This window comes from Eretmochelys imbricata, chromosome 17 (assembly GCF_965152235.1).
Source record: "Eretmochelys imbricata isolate rEreImb1 chromosome 17, rEreImb1.hap1, whole genome shotgun sequence".
In the NCBI taxonomy this organism is placed as follows: Eukaryota; Metazoa; Chordata; order Testudines; family Cheloniidae; genus Eretmochelys; species Eretmochelys imbricata.
In genome coordinates this window covers 3,238,316-3,258,024 of record NC_135588.1, presented here as the reverse complement: position 1 = coordinate 3,258,024, position 19,709 = coordinate 3,238,316, and the positions used below count along the sequence as shown (strand labels likewise).

Here is a 19,709-nt window from a genome sequence, read left to right as displayed (position 1 = left end):
CGGTCATCAGAACAGCAGTTAGACATAGGGCCAACAGGAGCTGCAGCACTTGAGCGCACAGAGCAGCATCCAGTTGGATCCTGCACGCCTGAAGGCGGCGTGAGCTTTGCCCTTGACTGCAGGGGTAACAGGACCAGCTCTATGAACTTGACCCAAAGCCCATGAATCAGTGGAGTCTTTTCATTGACTTCAGTGGCCACAGATTCAGCCTCAGTGTGAATAGCAGCAGGGTTTGGCTTTTTGGTCGAGTAGCAGGTGTTCACTGCTAGAGCTGGGATACTAAACTCCATGCAGCATGGGGGGGTAGTCAGTCCTATGGAATGGGGGGAGCTCAGGATTGTGAGGCTGCTCGATCTCCTCTCAACTATCAGACTTCGAGCAGGGCAGTATTTGAGGAATGAGGCTGGATCACCATTTAACTGCCTTGTTTTCCCATTAACACCAGCAGATCCCTTCTGACTCTGGGTCAGGGCTTCAGTTTTACACCAGCATCTGGGCTACATAAGATTATTTCCCATGGGAGAATACTAGCTGCATCAAATAATTGATGGAAAAAATAGGGTATTTACCAAAGTGGCATCAAGTATGTAGAAAATGAACCACCAACAAAAAATCCTTCTGAGTGAGCCAAAAAAAATAAATAAATAAAATCCAAAAGGCCGGGAGTTGACATGAGCAGCCCAGCTGGGGAAACCCATCCCAGGACATGGGGCTTCCAACATTCAACCTTTGACCTAGAAGGAAATGCAATACAATGACCAGCACTCCATAACTCGAAGGTCAGGAGACAGGGTAAGCAGGGCACTGTCTCCCCAGAAATGTTATTCCCCTATGAGGCGCTAGGTTAAAAAAATATATATTAAAAAAAAATACAGCTGTACAAATATATAGTGTGACTCATCAGAATCCTGGTCTACTGTCCACATAGGCACAAGGGGTGGGGAGGGGTGGGTTGGTCAGGGCCAGGCTCCAGGATGACTGGCATGGTCAGATAAATACAGGAGCAGAACTGAGGTTGCTGACAGTCAGGTGCCGGCTGTTGCCATTGGAGCCCTTGGGGACGTCCTCCGTTTTGCAGAGGATGTACTTGGCAAGAATCTTGCGGAAGGTGCAGCGGAAGTCCCTGATCTTGTAGGCGTAGATAATGGGGTTGATGACCGAGTTGGCGTGGGACAGGATGATAGCCATGTACATCACCCAATCAGGCTTCTTGTCCCCAAAGTCCTGGTGGAAGTAGGTGAAGCAGTTCAGGATGTGCAGGGGCAGCCAGCAGAAGGCAAAGAGCCCAACGATGATGGCCAGAGACTTGGCCGCATTGACCTCCTTCTGGAGGATAGTCCTGGACTTACCCATCAACTCCATCTTCCGCAGCTGCTTGCAGGCCACCATGAATATCTTGACATAGATGCCCAACATGATGAAGAGTGGGAGGAGCACACAGCCAAAGAAGTTGAAATAGACCATGTAGCTCATGGTGACCACATTCTCAAAGAGACATTTGATTAAGCAGCCCTGCTGGGTCTGCGAGCTATTAGTAGAATTCGGGCAGCCAATCTGTTCCAGCCCCGCAGTGGCTCTGTTCCAGCCCATCAGTGGGGTCAGTCCAATCCCAAAGGACAGGAGCCAGAGCACAGCGATGAGCCATCTTGCCCGTTTCCCGGTCACCAGACTCTTGTATCTACACACCAAGAACAAAAACCAAATCACTCCATGAAATAAATGAGCAGTCACAACTCTGAAAGCTTCAATTGCAAGGTAACCCCAGACAAGGCTACAGCAGCTCTACCGCTCCCAACCAGCAAAACCCCATAACTGATCACCTGTGTAGACCAAAGCTGAAACTGTTTTGAAAATGTGTAGTGATTTTGGGTATCTTTGCAGGGCCTGATTGTCAACAAGTGCTGAGCACCCACCCTCTGAAAAAAAATCACACCCATTTTTCAGGTGTCTGGGTGGGTATCCACAATTTCTAGGCCTATATTCTTGGCCTACATTATTAGGGGATAATCCCACCTCTTTGGGGTAACACATGGGATAGTCCTAGCTAAGGGCTTCCAATATTCCCATGCATATGGTGACAGTTTCACACATCCCCTGGCCTCTCCTGTTTCCAAGATCAACTTAGTCCTGAAAATCAGGAGTTATTGTGGCTGCAAACGAACGCTAGAAAGTGGGTCAAGATGACTTCACCAGTCCCACTGGGCAGCCCCAGTCAGACTCCATGAGCGACTAGTTAAACCCATCCTAAGCATGCCACTCCCTCTGTGCCTGAGAGGAGGGTAGGGCTTAGGGAAACGAAGATCAGGCTGCATGCAAGGCCTCTTCATCCCCCACCCGACCACATCCATCCCTCTACCTTACACTGTACATGCCAAGGAGGAGTGGATTAGTGCCTGCAGGTGAAGCCCACTGTTGGCGACCGGACAGCTGCACCGTCTGATCCAGTTGGTATGCCGGTGCTTTGTAAGTACACAGTCACTACATAAATGCCTGCAGGTCACAGGCCTAAGGCTCTGTCCGTGCTGCAGTCAGAGGTGTGACTGCACCACACGTAGATACACCCAAGCTAGCTTTGATCCAGCGAGTTTAAACAGCAGCAGCATGAGCTGTCCAGCCCCACCCAGCACCTCGGGTCTGTATCCGGGGACTGGCCCGAGCAGTATCAAGGTTAACTCCGGTAGGCCTACACGTGCAGCAGTCTCACCTCTGAGTGTAGTGTAGACACACCCTCTGTTGCATCTGGCAGGCCCAGCACTAAGGGCCAGACTTCAAAGGTATTTAGGCACTTGCACCCTTGGGCACCTCTGAAAATCCCATTGGCACTGGACACCCATTGATTTCAATGGGAGTTAGACTCTGAAAAAATCTCATTAGGTGCCTATCTTCATCTTTCTAGCCTTCATTGCTTTTTGGCCTGTACAGACATAACCAGGACTTGATTGCATTACGCTTGTAAAGATTAATTGTGCCACTTGTTAAGCTAATGAAACGATCCTGCAGTAACTAACTGGGTCTTTTCAGTCTGTCCTGTCTCCCATGATCAAAATTTGCCAAGCACCAAAATCAAGTCACTAGGATGATACACAGAGCAGAGGTGACAAGAGCTGATTTAATTCTCACCTCCAACATCTTAGCATGTTCCTATGATGTCTCAGTGGCAGCCCCCGACAGGGGGCCTCAGCTGGGCTCTGGGATTAACTGTGTTACCTTGTCTCTCATCACACCTGTCCCTAGGATGCACTGAAGTGACCCAGGGAATGGCACGGACCCAAGACAACCTGCGGTGGCACAGACAGCTTTTAACTCCATTATACAGGATTTTTGCACTGTCTGATGGAACAGCGTCCAGTCATGTGACATCCCTCCCTAGGGCCCAGCTGCTGAATTAACAGAGGGAGTAGAAATGTGTGGAAACTATGGAAACGGCAAACCCCAAACAATGGGCTCATTGGATTATGTGCACCATGCTGCAGCCCACACAGTGTTTCTGTGGCTGGATAAACACACACCCGGAAGGGCTGCACAACTCCAGGAATTGGAAGTGACTGTTGATGGATCCAGTGGAAGGTTTTACAAATGTGGATTTGGGTCATTTTCCTGTGGGCTTGCCTCAGCTTCCCCACCTCTCAGAACAGGAGCCATGTCACCTCCCTGCCTCGCGGAGACTGTGGCCTCACATCTGTAAATACATGCAAAGGAAGAGCAGCATAGAGGGCCTGTCTGCAGAAGATAGTCCAAGGCCCGAGTTTTTAAAAGCTGTTGCAAGGCCTAAGTGATTTTGACAGACAAGTTTAGGCTCCAGAGTGCCTAAGTCCCACTGACGTTCAATGAGATTGAGGGTAGGTCTACGTGGCAGTCGGAGGGGTGACTACAGCTCATGTAGACACATCCACACTAGCTTTTGTCTAGCTAGCCATTACCAGTAACAGTGAAGCCATGGACGTGAGTGCAGGCTAGCCACTCAAGTAAGTACCCAGGGTCCAGGCAGGTTTCTATAAACCGTGCTGGAGCCCATGCTGCCGTGACTTCACTGCTACTGGTATTCACACCAGCTCAGGTCTACCTGCATGGGCTGCACTCACACCTCCGACTGCAGTGTAAACGTACACTTAGGCTGCTCAGGCCCAGCTCCACAAAGGTATTTAGGCCTCTACTTCCACCTGCTCAGCTGCCGCCTAACCCCCCCTAGGCGCCTATGGTTTACCGGTCAACATTCACGAAGCTCGGATGGCTAAGAGCTACTCAGAGCCCTAGCCCAAGCTGAAGCCCCAGGGGCGCTGACGCAGGATTCTCAAACTAGGCAGGGAAATCCTGTCTCGCTAGCCAGGCCCAGGCTTATCACTATGCTCTGGAATCCCATTACTGCAAACAAACCTCAATCCCACACCGGAGTCTGGTTCCTCCTAGGGCCCAAGGGAGGAAAGCACTTTACACAGCCTCGTTTCCGCTGCCCCACAAGGGAACCGCTTCTGTCCCACTGAGAACTAGCTTGGCAGCCAGATCCCATGAAGACCCAGACAGCAAACGGCCAGCTGCTCTGGGTAGAATTAGAACAGACCCCAAGCTGAGCCCAGAGCTACGGAAAGCCTGCTTTTTTGAGGTATTGGGGGATGGGGGGAGCCTGAGGCAAGAAAGAATCTGAGAAGCCAAGAAGAGTCCTGTGTACAGCCAATTAGGCTGCATTCATAATTTAGCACCCCCTGGTTTGATATGCCCCTCTCTCTGTTCGCTTTGCTCTTGTTTACTCTGGACTCCTCTCCCCGCCTTTCGGAAGAGAAATGTTCTCATTTTTGGCTGGCTGGGAGGGAGGGGGCCGTGTTCCCACAGAACTGCAGCTGTACATGCTGCATATGAACTGCACAGGAGCAAGCTCTGCGTCCTCGTGGAAGACAGACACACACAGTCCCAGTTCAGCCAGATTTGTCCTGAGTGTACAGGTCAAATACAAACCACCAGGAAACAGCAGTGTCACCCAGGTGTGTCTGGGCTTTAACGTTCTGCTGTAGCCTAGAGATTGAAGAGAAGGGATCATCATGCGCTGAAGGAATGTGTGCTGCAAGCCATGTACTATACCCATGTCTTCTGCTGCATGAAGCTATCTGGGCTCAATTCTCCTCTCAGTATTGCCCACTAACTTCCCAGTACCCCAGATGGCTCGGTAATTACTGCCCCTGTTTCACAGATGGAATAAACAGGACCAGTGACTTTATGTCCAACATTTCCAAAAGTACCCACTAACTCGGAGTGCCGTCATGCTGGGGCCCCACTGGGAGACCCCAGCTGTGGTTCCGAGAGCTGGGCACTTTCAGTGTTTGTTTGGATCAGCAGTCTGATGAAAAGCGATCGAGCCCACAGTGTAAATTCCTGTTCTCCAACCTGGAATAGCTCTATGGGGAGATCTCAGCACTCTTCCGAGGGGAGAGCATACAGTGGTCAGGACACTAGGTAGCAGGCTCCTCGATTCTGTTCTTGATTCTGCTGCTTACTCAACTGTGTGACCCTGAGCAAGTCACTTAGCCTCAGTTTGCTCCTCTGACCCAGCTCCCATGGGTGTTGTGAGGTTTATTGTAATAACCGAGGGGAATGGGGCTTGTACAGGTGGAGAGAACATGGGAGTCAGGGGTGGTTTGCAGCACAGCGCTCCCCAAGTCCTACTTGTCTCTCTCCAAACAAATTAGGCTGGGTAATGAAAAGCAGACATAGCCCATCAACCAAAGGGTCTTGAAACCCAGTGAGTCATGAGGCCACTGACCTACACGCTGTTTCTGGGCATATGACGTTAAGTACTGTCACTTCCTGAAAACATACCCCAGATGAGTCCTGCCAAAGGTTTGTAAAGTGAATTAAGCAGCCGCTTATCTTTCTGAGAAGTTGCAACCGTGGCTTGTTTATTTGAGCGCTGCTCATTCTTAACCAGCAGAGAAACACGATTGTGGCCAAAACCAGATTTAACCAGAGCCCTCTTGCCAGTGCATGGAAGAGAATGGAAAATGTACTGACTGCATGAGCCAGAACAGAACAATGCCAACAGCTGCAGGCCGCGTAGGCTCAGGAAAGAGCTGGTAGCAGTTACACCAGAGGCAGCCGCTCATGGTGAGCCCTCTGCCCCTGGAGCGAACTCTTCATTCTGCTGGTGGGTGTTGCAGGAGCACCTTGCAATGCCTCAGACTCATCCCACCACCTCCTGCCCCTGTGGACTGACTGTAAGTAACACGGTGTTCTGGCTGCATTGCCTTGTTGTGTTTAGGCTGATAAAACCTGATTCTGTTCCGATTGCAGGAGCAGCACTGTACATGTGCCATCCGTGAGCATTTGTGCGAGGAAGTTGTGTCATTCAGATGCTGGTGAGAAGCAGACACAAACAGGGCATGATTACAGTGTTCCCTCTACTTTTTTACATCCATGTGCGGAATGAATATTGTTATGTGCACCAATATGGAGGTGATGTGTGGTGGGGATGGGGCCGAGGGGTTCAGAGTGTGGGAGGGGGCTCAAGGCTGGGGCGGAGGGTTGAGGTGCAGAGGAGTGTGAGGGGTCTCACTGGAGGTGCAGCCAGGGATGAGGGGTTCAGACTGCCCCGGGGCTGTGGAGGGGAGAGAGGACTCCCCCCAGCCCTCTCTCACCATGGCAGCTCCAGGGCCGGGAGAGAGGTGCCTCTCCCCACCACAGCCCTGCATGCCCCCTACCTCTCCTCTGCAGTCCAAGCCCCTGTGGCTGTGCGCCTGCACGACTCTTGATAGCCTGCTGCACGGCTGCGCAGCTTAGAGGGAACTTAGGGCGTGAATGGGGCCAAAGCAAAGTCATGAAATGTTCAGGGTCAAAATGTTTTTCACTGATCACCTAGGTTCAGTCTTAATTGACAGACTCGACAGATATTTCAATGGACCTCAGCAAGGTCAGTTGCAATCCTAACCTGGATTTACTCCCCCTCCCCCACCCATATTTTCAAGGAAGCCTTTAGATATGTATTTCCCACAAAAAAACAAATCTCTACAGTCCTCATTGGACAAAGGCCTAGATCCTCACAGGTATTTAGGCACCTAACTCCCACCAAGATCAAATCCCTTTGAAGGTCTGGGCCAAAGCACTTGAGGACATGGTTAAGTGACTTCAGTGGAAGATAAGCACATACTTAAAGGTAAGGCCAAGCCTGAGATCAGGATACAGGTGTTTTATTTCTTTCAGAACAGTTGTTGGCAGCCCGTTGCCCAGGAACAACTCTAGACTAACAACCCAATATGCTCACAACGCCACACTAACCAGCAAGTACCCGGGCACAATGGAGGGGGGGAATAACTGTAGGAAAACTGATTTTGGATTGAGGTTTCTTCTGAGAACTAGAAGCAGGAAGGGGCCAGGGGTGTCCCAAGCTCTGAAAACTCCTTTAACAGGCTCCGATCAAATCCTCTTCTCTTTTTGAGGTTTGCTATTATTACACAGAGAAGTAAATTTACTCACCTAAAGCTGCTCAATTAACCCACAGCAAATATTGGAACTACTTGATGTCTCTGCCTAGAAGTAACGAGTTATTGTAGTGTCAATATCAGCTGGTTATTTAAGAGTGATATATTGCGGTTAAACAACCTGGCAATAGATTGGTTCCTTTTACGCAGCTAGGTAGGTTTAATAATCAATTAGTAGATAATTAGCTCTGCCACTGTTCAATGATATGGACACATTGCTGGACATGTCAACACCATCCCCAGCCACTGGGATCATCCTGCTGTCATGCAGCATCTCAGCTCCACCCTCGAACCAGTAAAGGCACCTCTCACACTGCTGCCACCTTTGCTACAGCGCCTAGTTTGGTGAAGAGCATTTTCTCTGTGGCATAAGGGAACCAGCATCTCACCTGCATGTGGCTCCTACACCATCAGGAGCTGCCTGACAGATGGCGAAAGCGGTTTATTTCACTAGTCGTTTCCCAGTTAAATGGCCCCGGTTTCACTTTGTCACATCCCTGGGGCAAAGTGCATTTGCTTTCACAGACCAGCTCGGGCTCACTGGTGACGCCACATAGGAGAATCTATCCCAGAACAGACCGCTAGGTCCCGCCAAAGGCACCTGTCCATGTCCTTGGAGTGAATCTGCTGAGTATGTAACACTGAGATTGGCAAAGGCAGAACCTGCGGCAGACTAATAGGTCTGATTGTTTTATTTGTCCAGCAGCACAGGCTGCATTGCCAGCTGGCTGCTGTGCTTTGGTACATCACACTGAACGATGATTGATTATTTCTACTGCAGCAGGAGCCCCAGTTGTGCAACGGGCCCATTGTGCTAGGTGCTGTACAAAGAGAACCCTCCAAATGCTAAGGAGCAGGAAGAATGGATGGAAGGTGACTAAGCCAGCACCCCCAGGTCCCTCAGCATTGCACTAATCAACCCTGTCACACCCTTCACACCAAACTACCAATAGGCACTCTGGGCTAGTGCATTGAGAATAGTGTTCAACCACCAGCTCGCTGTGCGACCAAGAGCAAGTCACTTGGCCTCTGTGCCTCCATTTCCCCTTCTGTAAGGTGGGTGTGATGAGGAAAAAAAATTAATGTTTGTAAAGCACCAGGCAGGGGCTGGCTATTGTATTTCTGAAACTCCTTGGGGTAGGAAGCTGGGTCTTCCTAGGGGTTTGTACTGTGAGCCTCTGGGTGCTACCCTAACAGAAAGCAGGAGCCGGTTTGAGCCTTGTCAAGGGTACAGCTTCCACCAGGGAATGATGTCTCCAAAAAACCCTAGCTTAGGCCATTGGCTTTAATCAGGTCTTCCTGCAGCCTCTGTCCCAAGAGCCGTGGCAGCAGAGCTGGGGAGGTTGTGCTGGTGCAGAGCATCAGAGGACGTGATTTGTTTAAACATTTGCTTCGTTTTTCGAACATGGAGCCCCGTTTTTAAGTACCCGGGTTAATTGTTCCACCCCGAGTTCTCCCTGACCATGCTGGAGCGTTCCAGGCTCATTAATCACCACTCACCACAGTAACAGAGCCTCCCGCTCAACCCCCTGCAACTCCAGCCTTGGCCTCTGGGTCATCCATGGCCCAGGAAGGGGATGGGCTCCTGCCCTTACATGCTTTGACTAAGCCCAAGTCTACACTAGAAACCTTTGCCAATACACTAACTCCTTGCTTAAGGCTGCAGTGATGTTCCTGAAAAATGCTACTTTAAGTGAAACGATGTTAAGCGAATCCAATTTCCCCATAAAAAATTAATGTAAATGGGGGGGTTAGGTTCCAGGGAAAATTTTTTTGCCAGACAAAAGAGTCTCTCTCTCACACACACACACACACACACACACACACACAGTATAAGTTTTAAACAAACAATTTAATACTGTCCACAGCAATGATGACTGTAGCTTGGTTGAGGTGGTGGAGTCAGAGGGTGGGATATTTCCCAGGGAATGCCTTACTGCTAAATGATGAACTAGCACTCGGCTGAGCCCTCAAGGGTTAACTCGTTGCTGTTAATGTAGCGTCACACTCTACAAGGCAGCATGAATGGAGGGAGGAGACACTGGGTGGCTGCCACACAGGGAACTTAGGGGAGCTGATGGGGGGCTGCCGGCCCACCCTGGTTCCAAGCACCCACCAGCTCGCTCCAACGGGCTGCTCTTCCTGCAAGCAGTGGACAAAGCATACAGCTGCCAAACAACCTTATAAGGGAGCATTGCGCAACTTTAAATGAGCATGTTCTCTAATTGATCAGTGACGTAACAATGTTAACCAGGACGACGTTAAGTGAGGAGTTACTGTATAGCTCTATGATTTTTTTTACATCTATACTGGCAAAAGCCCTAGCGTAAATGCAGTTATATCGCCATCGAAGTCCTTTTTCTGGTTCCGCTCACTGAACCAGCATACCCAGACCCTGTTTTTACCAGCAGAACGGTGTCTGCAGTAGGAGGGTTTCCTTTTCAAGTGGAAACCTAGCCTGCCCCGATGTCTGCTCCAGGCACCTGCCCCATTGAGCAAACACTGTTTGGAGCAGAGAAGAGCTCCTTGGTGGAAATCGCTGCTTTTCAGATCTGTGCTAGGAGTTTGCACTGGAGGAGTGACACTGATTGCTGCCCACTGATAATCCCCAGCGGTGCAGACGAGACCTTAGACTGAGCAGTTCCAGTCTCTGACAATCCAGACAGCAAGTCACAAACGTCTCAGTGTGGAGACAAGACTGTCCCTGTCAAAGTGACATTGCTGAGCCTCAAGAACACAATGCTGCACAGAGACAGCAACGACGGAAGACAGACCCTGGAGTCAAACTCAGCCCTGCTCTAGCTCCACAGACCTGGGTGCACTAAACTCTGTGGAGATAAACAGTGCTCTCCTCTCCACTGAGAGCATCTCTCCCTGCCCATGTTGTCCAACGCCGATATGGCAGGATGTTAATTAACTTGGTCGCCCCCTGCTGGCCTGGGCGATGGGCTAGTGAGGCCTTTGTATTTCAAGTGTTGCAGCAACAGAGTGGAGTTTTCAAAGCTCCTTTGGTGGAGGAGTGCCAGAGCAACTGGGCCATCAGCCCTCATATTCCTGTTATCTGTGTGCAGTTGTATTTAGCATCCTGCTCTGTTTGTTCTGTAACCATATGACTGAGCATCATTGCTTCTGCCCCGGGGACTCCCATGGAAACAAGATGACAGCTCAACTGGAATTTCCTCGTGGAACATCTTAATTAAATCAGGAGTGGCAACTTGGAGGGGGGGAACAAGCCACTTTTTTCTTTTAACAGGAAAAGAATCTGAAGTGGGAGTGAGTGTGGAGAAGCGCTGTCTAGTGGTCAAAGCACAGACCCAGGAGGGAGGAGGCTCTGCTGTTTGATCTCGGGCAAATCACTTCTCCTCTATCCCCATGTTACACACGGGGGAGCAATCACGTGTCCCTGCCTTGCATGTGGGAGGTGAGGCCTAATGCAGTAAGAGCCTTTGAGAGTCTTGGATGGAAGGTACAATCAGCACATTAAGTATTATTGTTATTAAGATCCATTTCCCCAGGCTCTGTCACTTGGGCGCAAGTTCCTGTAGCAGCTCAGACCAAGACTCTTTTTACCCATAATTCCTTATAACCAGGGGATAGGAGCCGATGTAACACACAGACGGAGCTGGAACAAGACCACGCATTATGCTGTCAAGCACAGCTGGACTGAGAGATACAGAGGCTCTGCATGGAGGAGCCTGCCCCAGCTCTGGCTTAGACAGCCTAGAGAACACACCCAAGCCCTCCCACATGCTCCTAGCACCATTGCGCAAGAACGGGGCGGGCACTGTGGGCACTGACATGGGAATGAGATCACCCAGCCTTTCAAGCAAAGAGACAGTGGAAGCCACAGCCTGAAGCGGAAGCTAATGTTCGCCATGGGAACAAGTGGGGGCAGGTAAGAATCACATGCGAAGCAGTGCACTGATCACTCCCAGCTCCCATTGGCACTCCAAAGATCTGGCCCCCATGTGTTTAACTTTGCCATTGCCCCCAATAACTGCTGAGCTTACGAAGGAATATAGGACAAATCTAATGTACTTTTCACCACTGCTGTTCCATCTGTCTGTGCTTGGGCCAGGATGGACCAACAGGTCAGATCAGTCAGTAAACACCCGCTAAATCGACTGCAGATTGCTCTCCTGTCGACATCGTGTAGTGTGGACCCCGCGGTAGGTAGATCTAAGCTACGTCAATTTGAGTTACGCTATTCACGTAACTCAAATTGCGTAGCTTAGATTGAATTTCCCCTGTAGTGTAAACAAGGACTTAGACAAGTTAGATATCTTCAGGTCACCAGGGCCTGATGAAATGCATCCTAGAATACTCAAGGACCTGACTGAGGAGATATTTGAGCCATTAGCAATTATCTCTGAAAAGTCATGGAAGACGGAAGAGATTCCAGAGGACTGGAAAAAGGCAAATATAGTGCCCATCTATAAAAAGAGAAATAAGGACAGCCCGGGGAATTACAGACCCGTCAGCTTAACTTCTGTACCTGGAAAGATAATGGAGCAAATAATTAAGCAATCAATTTGCAAATATCTAGAAGATAATATCTAGAAGATAAGTAACAGTCAGCATGGATTTGTCAAAAACAAATTGCATCAAACCAACCTGATAGCTTTCTTTGACAGGGTAACAAGCCTTGTGGATTCGGGGGAAGCAATAGATGTGGTATGTCTTGACTTTAGTAAAGCTTTTGATACAGTCTCACATGACCTTCTCATAAACTAGGGAAATGCAGCCTAGATGGAGCTACTATAAGGTGGGTGCAAAACTGGTTGGAAAACTGTTCCCAGAGAGTAGTTATTAGTGGTTCACAGTCATGCTGGAAGGGCATAACAAGTGGGGTCCCGCAGAGATCCGTTCTGGGTCCAGTTCTGTTCAATATCTTCATCGGTGATTTAGATAATGGCATAGAGAATACACTTACAACGTTTGCAGACAATACCAAGCTGGGAGGGGTTGCAAGTGCTTTGGAGGATAGGATTATAATTCAAAATGATCTGGACAAACTGGAGAAATAGTCTGAAGTAAAGAGGATGAAATTCAGTAGGGACAAATGCAAAGTACTCCACTTAGGAAGGAACAATCAGTTGCATATATACAAAATGGGAAAAGGCTGCCTAGAAAGGAGTACTGCGAAAAGGGATCTGGAGGTCCAGGACCACAAGCTAAATGAGAGTCAACAGTGTAACACTATTGGGCAACGGGGTGGATCACTTGATTACCTGTTATGTTCATTCCCTCTGAAGCACCTGGCATTGGCCACTGTCAGAAGACAGGATACTGGGCTAGATGGACCTTTAGTCTGACCCAGTATGGCCATTCTTACGTTTTATGGGATGTATTAGTAGGAGCATTGTAAGCAAGACACGAGAAGTAATTCTTCCTCTCTACTCCACACTGATTAGGCCTTAACTGGAGTATTGTGTCCAGTTCTGGGCGCCGCATTTCAGGAAAGATGTGGACAAATTGGACGAAGTCCAGAGAAGAGCAACAGAAATTATTACAGGCCTAGAACACATGACCTATGAGGGAAGATTGAAAAAATTTAGTTTGTTTAATCTGGAAAAGAGAAGACTGACAGGGAACATGATAACAGTTTTCAAGTACAGAAAAGATTGTTACAAGGAGGAGGGACAAAAAAAATCTTCTCCTTAATGTCTGAGGACAGGACAAGAAGCAATGGGCTTAAATGGCAGCAAGGGAGGTTTAGGTTGGACATTAGAAAAAACTTCCTAACTGTCAGGGTCGTTTTAAGCCATGGAATAAATTGCCCAGTGAGGTTGTGGAATCTCCATCATTGGAGACTTTTAAGAGCAGGTTAGACAAACACCTGTCAGGGATGGTTTAGATAATACTTAGTCCTGCCATGAGTGCAGGGGACTGGACTAGATGACCTCTTGAGGTCCCTTCCAGTTCTATGAATACAGCTAGCACACCACCATTCCTTTAGTCAGGCTTTGAAAAGACCTCCCTGACTTGCTCTCGCTCTAGGAAGATTCCCACTCCTGGAGCCCGACTGTGTGGCTGACCGTGTCTAAGTCTGCAGGGCTGGAAGGGGCGAGAACAAAGGGGCTAGAGCCATGTACGACCCTCACTGCTGTCAGTGTGCTACTCACTGCCCCCTGGCCTGCTGATGCCTTCAGACACCGACTCTCAGTGCCCAGTTGGTGCCCAAGGCAGTGAGTTAACCACTCCAAACCTCACAGCAGCATGCAAAGAACTCAGATCTTCTTGCTACAACAGCACAGATCCCCTGCTGCTTGAGTGAAAGGAACAGCCATTAGCTATTAGCAGTAGGGAAATTATGATACACAGCTGAGTGAGTTTGATTCCAGCCTGTAAGGGGCAGTGCAGCACCTACACATTGCCCACACCCCATTACAGCATCACCTATCAGACACACCATTTCCCACTACAGCCAAGCAAGGACCAGAGTGGTCAGAAGGATGGCAGAGCGATAGATAATCCAAGTCCTTCCCCTAGCCAGGGGAGGATCTAGTCAAACAGCACATTAAAAAGCCTCAGGAAAGGTCTCATCTAGTCCTGGCTACCCACAAAAACAGCAGGCATCTGGGCCTCCTAGCTCCCAGCACAGCCCTCTGCATGCCAGCCCCATGACCAGTCCATCCTGCACAGAGCCCTGACCAGCATCCCACACGGCCTAGTTACACCTCGGGTGGGCACAGTTTAACAGCGGGAATCTCCTTGCATTCCAGCTGGCTGGGGAAGCCCTAGGAATCAGGTACCTCCCTCCCATGACTAGATCTGGCACTGCTCAAACCCTGCAGTGCCCCAGGGCATGACTCCAAGCAGGGGCCGGATCCTGAAGCTGTCTTGACGGGCCAGCTGAGCAATGAATGGCAAGTGGCCAGTGACCAGGTGCTGCCCAATGACTGTGATGAAGCCACAGGGACATGGTGGGAGTCATCCCAGATGGACTCTATCTCAAACATGTCTGTGATCCATGGTACTGTCAGGGGTGGGAGTGAGCGTGACAGAGAATGCAGCATGCACCGGCAAGTGTGACTGTGCCAGGGGAGTATGTTTGCGGATATGCGAGTCTCTGCGTATGTGAGCGTGGGGAGTGGCTGGGTGAAGGCAAGGCTTTCTCTGCTCTGGGCCTAGATGTGCAGTTCACTCCATTAACCTGGCGGTCCTACAAACAGAATTACAGGGCAGAGGGAAGATGCCACAAGATGGACTGGCAGGTTATTTGTGGCTCCTGCCATGGGGTTGACGTCACTAACAGGATCAGCAGCAATAATCTGCTCTTTAGCACTTGCAAAGCCCCTGAGCCAGTCTCTCAATTGGAAAGCAGGCTGGGGAGGGAAGAGAGTGCACCTCTAAGACACAGCTGGGGCTGCTAATTCCTGGCACATCTGCTGCACCCTGCTGGCTGCTTGGTGGGGGAGGCTGTGGCCGTTGACAGAGCGGGCTGTTCTGCGCTCTCTCACCATCCCAAAGTCTGTGCTGGGGATTTAAAAGGGACATGGCAGAGCAGTCACAGGGGACACATTTCTTCTGTGCTTCATGCCCAGCCCTGCCCCTGCAGCCTGTGTGACTCCTCTCCTCGCCGTGCAGCTGTCTGGGCCTGCAGACGCACAGTGTGATGTCCAGGGGCAGCGACCAGGCTGACCAGCAACTTCGTGGTACTGAGATATCCTGATCAGATCAATATGAGGTGTCCATGTTCTGCTGGGAGTGGAGCTGACCCCAAACATGGAGCCTTGTCTTCCTACATTCCAGCTGGGAAGAGCTGCTAGGATCTACACTGAGGAAGAACAGGACTGGCACAAACTTCCCCACAGAAACCAGCAAACTCCTGCCAATGGGCTTTACGCACTTGCCTGCTCCTTGTGTAGAGCACAACCTGCATGGGTGCTAGGTAGCCTGGGCTTGCCCCTGTTGCCAGATGTCCTAGGTTCAGGACATTCAGGAGGAAAGGTGCTTCCTGCAATACCCAGCAAGGCTGGGGCAGAAAGAGGAACAAGACGCCCTCCCACAGTGACAGCAGGCAGGCACACAGGAAGGGGAAGAAGGAAGAACAAGCCCACTTGCCAGAAGCCACCATGCGTGTTTTAAGCAAAGCAACCAAGCAGATGAGCACCCTCCGCCCTTCCCATGCTAATGAACAAAGGACAAACTCCAAACTCTGCAGCCCACTCAGTCCTTGGCTTCTGCCACTAGGGAGGTGCATAGTGTCCACTGCGTTGCTGGCATGGACACTTGTCCACTGAGACAGAACTCGTCATTTCACATGATCCACCAAACAGGACGACCTTTAAGGAAATGGTTGGCACCCAATCCAGAGATAAAAGACTTCACTGAGCTCCGGAGTCACTCCCCTGGACAAGCCTTTTAGCTGGAAATACAGCTCCCCGCAAGTTCATTCCCCTGTAATTTAACAGCCAACTTTCCATTTCCACAACAAAACTCTCCTTCAAAAAACAGCATGTGTGTCTAACTAGCACAGCTGCTTGGACCAGGTCTCACTCACTTCACCCCAGAGCCACTGCCTAGGAGATTTCCCTAAACCTTGTAACCAAGGCCCCTGGATCTCAGCTCAGAGAGGTGCATAAAGCCAGTCCTGACCCAGCCTGGAGTTGCACAATAAACCTGCTGCAAATAGAGAAGAAAAACAAACAAACAAGAAGAGGGAGAAGAAATATTTTCCTTGTCATCAGTTGTCAGAAATGTTTTCCATCTACACACCCAGGATCGGGCTCGCAATAATCCCCCAAGAACATCTGCTCTGTTACGTTCAGCTGAACTTCCACCTGGGGCAGCAATTGTATTCACACCTGCTCAACTTCCTCAGCCAAGCGCCACAGAAAAGAGTCACGGTACACAGACAGCGAGTAGAACTAACAGCCCACACTGCAGCGCCTTGCACGCCATGGGTGGTTTGAGTAACTGTCTGGCTGAAAAGAGCCATCAGACTCACTTGCAGCTGCTCCCGTGCTCTTGGTCAATTTAGAAAAAAATAAATAAATGGAGCAGACACCGAACCATTGTCTGAAGCCAAAAAACAATTTACTCAGATTACCCCCGTGGCTGGAAGGTAAATGATTAGCCGGTTTCAGATGAGCTGACAAGGATTCAGATGCTTCTATCCAGAAGTACTAAAGCTTCTGATCTGTCCCCAGCTCCAGTACACGCCATGGAATCAATCTGCTGACGACACATACACCCTCCCTCTGTCCGCCGTTTCCCGAGAGGCTTGTACCTCACCTGCCGGATGATTCATGAATGTTTGTCACACGCACTGAGATTCTCTCCGGCAAGGTGGGAGAAAAAGGCGAGTCTGGTTATTCCTTTTAAAGTTATGTCGGAGAGCATGTTTTGCTCGTGAAAATGAGACACTGGAAACAAGCAGAGTGTAGGCAGAAAAGAGCCACAGAGCTTGGCCAACACACCTCACTTCAAACCTGCTGCATCCCCTAATGCCCCGACTCAGACCCCCTTCCCCCCAGCTCTTCTCTCCGAACTCCTGCTCCCATTTGCCATTCCAGGCCTGGACTCCCCAACACAGCTCCGCCGATGCCTCGCAAGCCCGACCCGACCCCCGCTCTCCTGGTCCTCATCCCGTCAGACCAATTGCAACGGTGGTTGTGCAGTAGGGACAGGTGAGCCCTCCACAAGACTGAGGCAAGGGACTGGGCATTTCTACGGATAAATGTTTAATCTTGTTAACACCTTCTGGAAGGGATATTAACCCTCGTGCTTCCCAGTTTCAGACAATCTCTGTCAGAAACCAGGGTGACACCTATGCAAGGGTCAGATTATCCCACACCTGCGATTTGCTTCACTTGTGACCCGAAAATCCAGGTTTTGGATGCACTTTTCCAGATGCCAGGAGGCTGCTCCACAAACCCATTGTGGAAGCCTCGATAAAGAATATATTTACTGTGCTTTGTCCAGTATGTTCCTCTGTCCCCAGAACTAGTGTGAGACCAATTCAGGTCTCTTGTGATCCAATTTTGATTAGTTTCTTAGTGGTCAATTGGGGGATAAAAGAGGAAAACAAAACCCACACCAATCAATCCTCCTTCAGGCGTTGTGGGTTTCTTTTAAAAAACAGAGCCCACATAGTCAGACCCTACGCAACCCTGCACCCCAGGCAGCTGGCCTTTCAGCAGAAGCATATTTGTTCTGGAATAACAGCCTGGTGATCTCAGAACATTGTGTGAACGGGCTAGTGGCTGGGGCTAAGGAAATGTGATTTGCGTATTTCGCCTTCTGTTTGTAGAGTTGATATCTTGTTGGGTTTACAATTTATACATTCACTTCCTTGCTTAAATAAAAAGCAATTATACATAAGAAGTACCTGTGTTCAGCGAGATATGATTTCAGCATTTGTACACTTACTCTCCCTTCCCTTCAACCCAGGGCAGAGCAATCCCTTCTAAACAGAGAAAAACACCAGCCTATTTTGGGCTCAAGGGCAGGTGGAGATTCTGAGCTAGGTGGAAGGTGATAGTTGGACTAAAAAGTAACTCGTAAGCTCACTTATAAGATCACTGGCAGCTCCAACCTCTATAGGCAGCAAGGGCTGAGCTGACCAAGGGAGCCGAGAATTGTTAAAGAACCTATGATAAACGACTCGAGCTATTCTAAAATACGTGGAGAAGCAGGAGAAAGATGTTGGTCTTGTCTTTCATTACTTGGGAGATGCTCAGACACTGAACTGATGGAGAATATAAAAATACCGAGGTGATTAGATAGAGCTATTCCCAGCTCTCCCATGGCCTTGTGGCCTTGGGCACGGAAGATTTTCCAAAGAGCTCTGCTCCCCTTTAGGCACTCAAAACAGGTGGGCAGATTTGCAACCCAACGGGAATGGAGCTCTTTTGAACGTCTGGCCCTGGGCCCCTGGCAGCCACAGACAAAGCCTCCTGCATTTAAGAACAGAAGAATGACCCTGCCAGGTCAGACCAATGGTCCATCTAGTCCAGCGTCCTGTCTTCCCATAGCGCCTTCCCCGGCACAGCCCCTGCCTGCCTGCAGTCAGTCCTTGGCTGCTCAGTTCCCCCACCTGTAACACTCTCCTGGCTTCGCACTAGCGGGCTCGGGGCTCGCTAGCGCTGGGCCGTGCAACGCCAAGTGCCCACATCCCCTCCCGTACCTGAGCGGGACCTTGATAGCCAGGTACCGGTCGATGGCCACGGCCAGCAGGCTGAAGATGGAGCTCTGGGTCAGCACCAGCACAAAGCAGGCGAAGAAGAGGCAGCTGTGGAAATCCGTGTGGAGGCCAACGCTGATGGTGATGGCAAAGGGGATGGCCAGCAAGCCCACGGCAATGTCGGCCACGGCCAGCGACACCAGGATGTAGTTGGTGGCGTTCTTCAGGGTGCTGTTGATGGCCACGGCCCAGCACACCAGGACGTTGCCCGCGATGGAGAGCACGGCGATGATCAGCTCCAGCACGATGTAGACCGTGTCCATCATGAGGGGTGGGAGGCTCACGTGGAGGCAGCTCTGTCCAGGGCGCGGCAGTCCCCAGCGATGAGCAGCCCGGGCCTGGGAGCCCTTACCATGGTCTTTCCCAGGGAGGGGGCCCGTCAGTGGGCGGTGGGCGCAGCTCGCCCCTGGCTCCGCCGGGAGGGCATGGTCCCCTTGCGGCTGGGCTCAGCAACGCCCCTGGGAAACACCTGCTGCGCCCTGGAGAGGCAGAGCCCCTGGCAGCGCCACCGCTGGGGCTCCCCCTCCACGGCGAGCTGGGCTCCGGGCTCCCCGCGATTGCTCCCCGCTCAGGGAGTCAGGAGCCCAGCTGCGGCGCCCGGCGGGGCGCAGGGGGGTCCCCCCGCCGCGGCATCCCTCGGGGCACGGCTGGTCTCCGGGCGGCGCGGGACCAGCGAGCCGAGGAACTCCCCGAGCGCCCCGGCGCGTTGAGCGAGGGCTGCCAGCGGCGGCTCTCCGGCCGACTCTTGCCCGGCCCCGGGGCGCTGCTCCGGCGGGCTGTGTCCGCGGCCGGCCCCGGTGCGAGCGGCTCCTGCGCCCACTTACGGCTCCGCGGCGGCTCGGCTGCTATTTCTGCCCATTGGGGCGGGGGCGGGGGCTGCCGCGCGGGATTGGAGGAAGCGGCACCCGGGCGGGGACCCCTCCGCATTTACCGTAATGTCCCACCGAGGAGTCTCTGCACCGCCGCGGCGCTGGCTGCTTACCCCTGCCCCGCGCAGGTGGCGGGCGTAGACCAGCGACAGCAGCCGGCTACACTCCCCGGCGGCCCCTTCGCTG

General features: G+C 51.1%; 2 protein-coding genes across 6 annotated transcripts in view; one reads left to right on the top strand and one right to left on the bottom strand.

Moving 5' to 3' along the window:
- Positions 1-6,292, top strand: part of ZSWIM7 (zinc finger SWIM-type containing 7) — a 28,909-nt gene extending 22,617 nt beyond the window's left edge. For 2 of the 5 annotated variants that reach the window (XM_077836744.1, XM_077836740.1), the window contains one exon: positions 5,921-6,292. In XM_077836744.1, the coding sequence (XP_077692870.1) occupies positions 5,921-6,007 (87 nt within the window). In that variant the 3' untranslated portion in view covers positions 6,008-6,292. Of the gene's footprint in view, positions 1-1,881; positions 1,953-3,234 lie in introns of all 5 variants that reach the window. The other 3 variants (XM_077836741.1, XM_077836743.1, XM_077836742.1) reach the window with 3 other exon arrangements.
- On the bottom strand, positions 933-18,932 carry ADORA2B (adenosine A2b receptor). Its single transcript, XM_077836745.1, has 2 exons — positions 18,598-18,932; positions 933-1,678 (listed from the first exon to the last, which is right to left on the bottom strand). The coding sequence occupies exons 1-2, from the start codon at positions 18,918-18,920 to the stop codon at positions 988-990; spliced, it is 1,014 nt and encodes a 337-aa protein (XP_077692871.1). The 5' UTR covers positions 18,921-18,932; the 3' UTR covers positions 933-987.
- Positions 18,933-19,709: the final 777 nt, after the last annotated feature.

Coding starts and splice junctions, on each gene's coding strand:
- ADORA2B (XM_077836745.1), bottom strand. CDS start 18,920: ATGATGGACACGGTCTACATCGTGCTGGAGCTGATCATCGCCGTGCTC. Junction 1,679..18,597: donor GCTATCAAGGTCCCGCTCAG/GTACGGGAGGGG, acceptor CTTGGTGTGTAG/ATACAAGAGTCTGGTGACCG.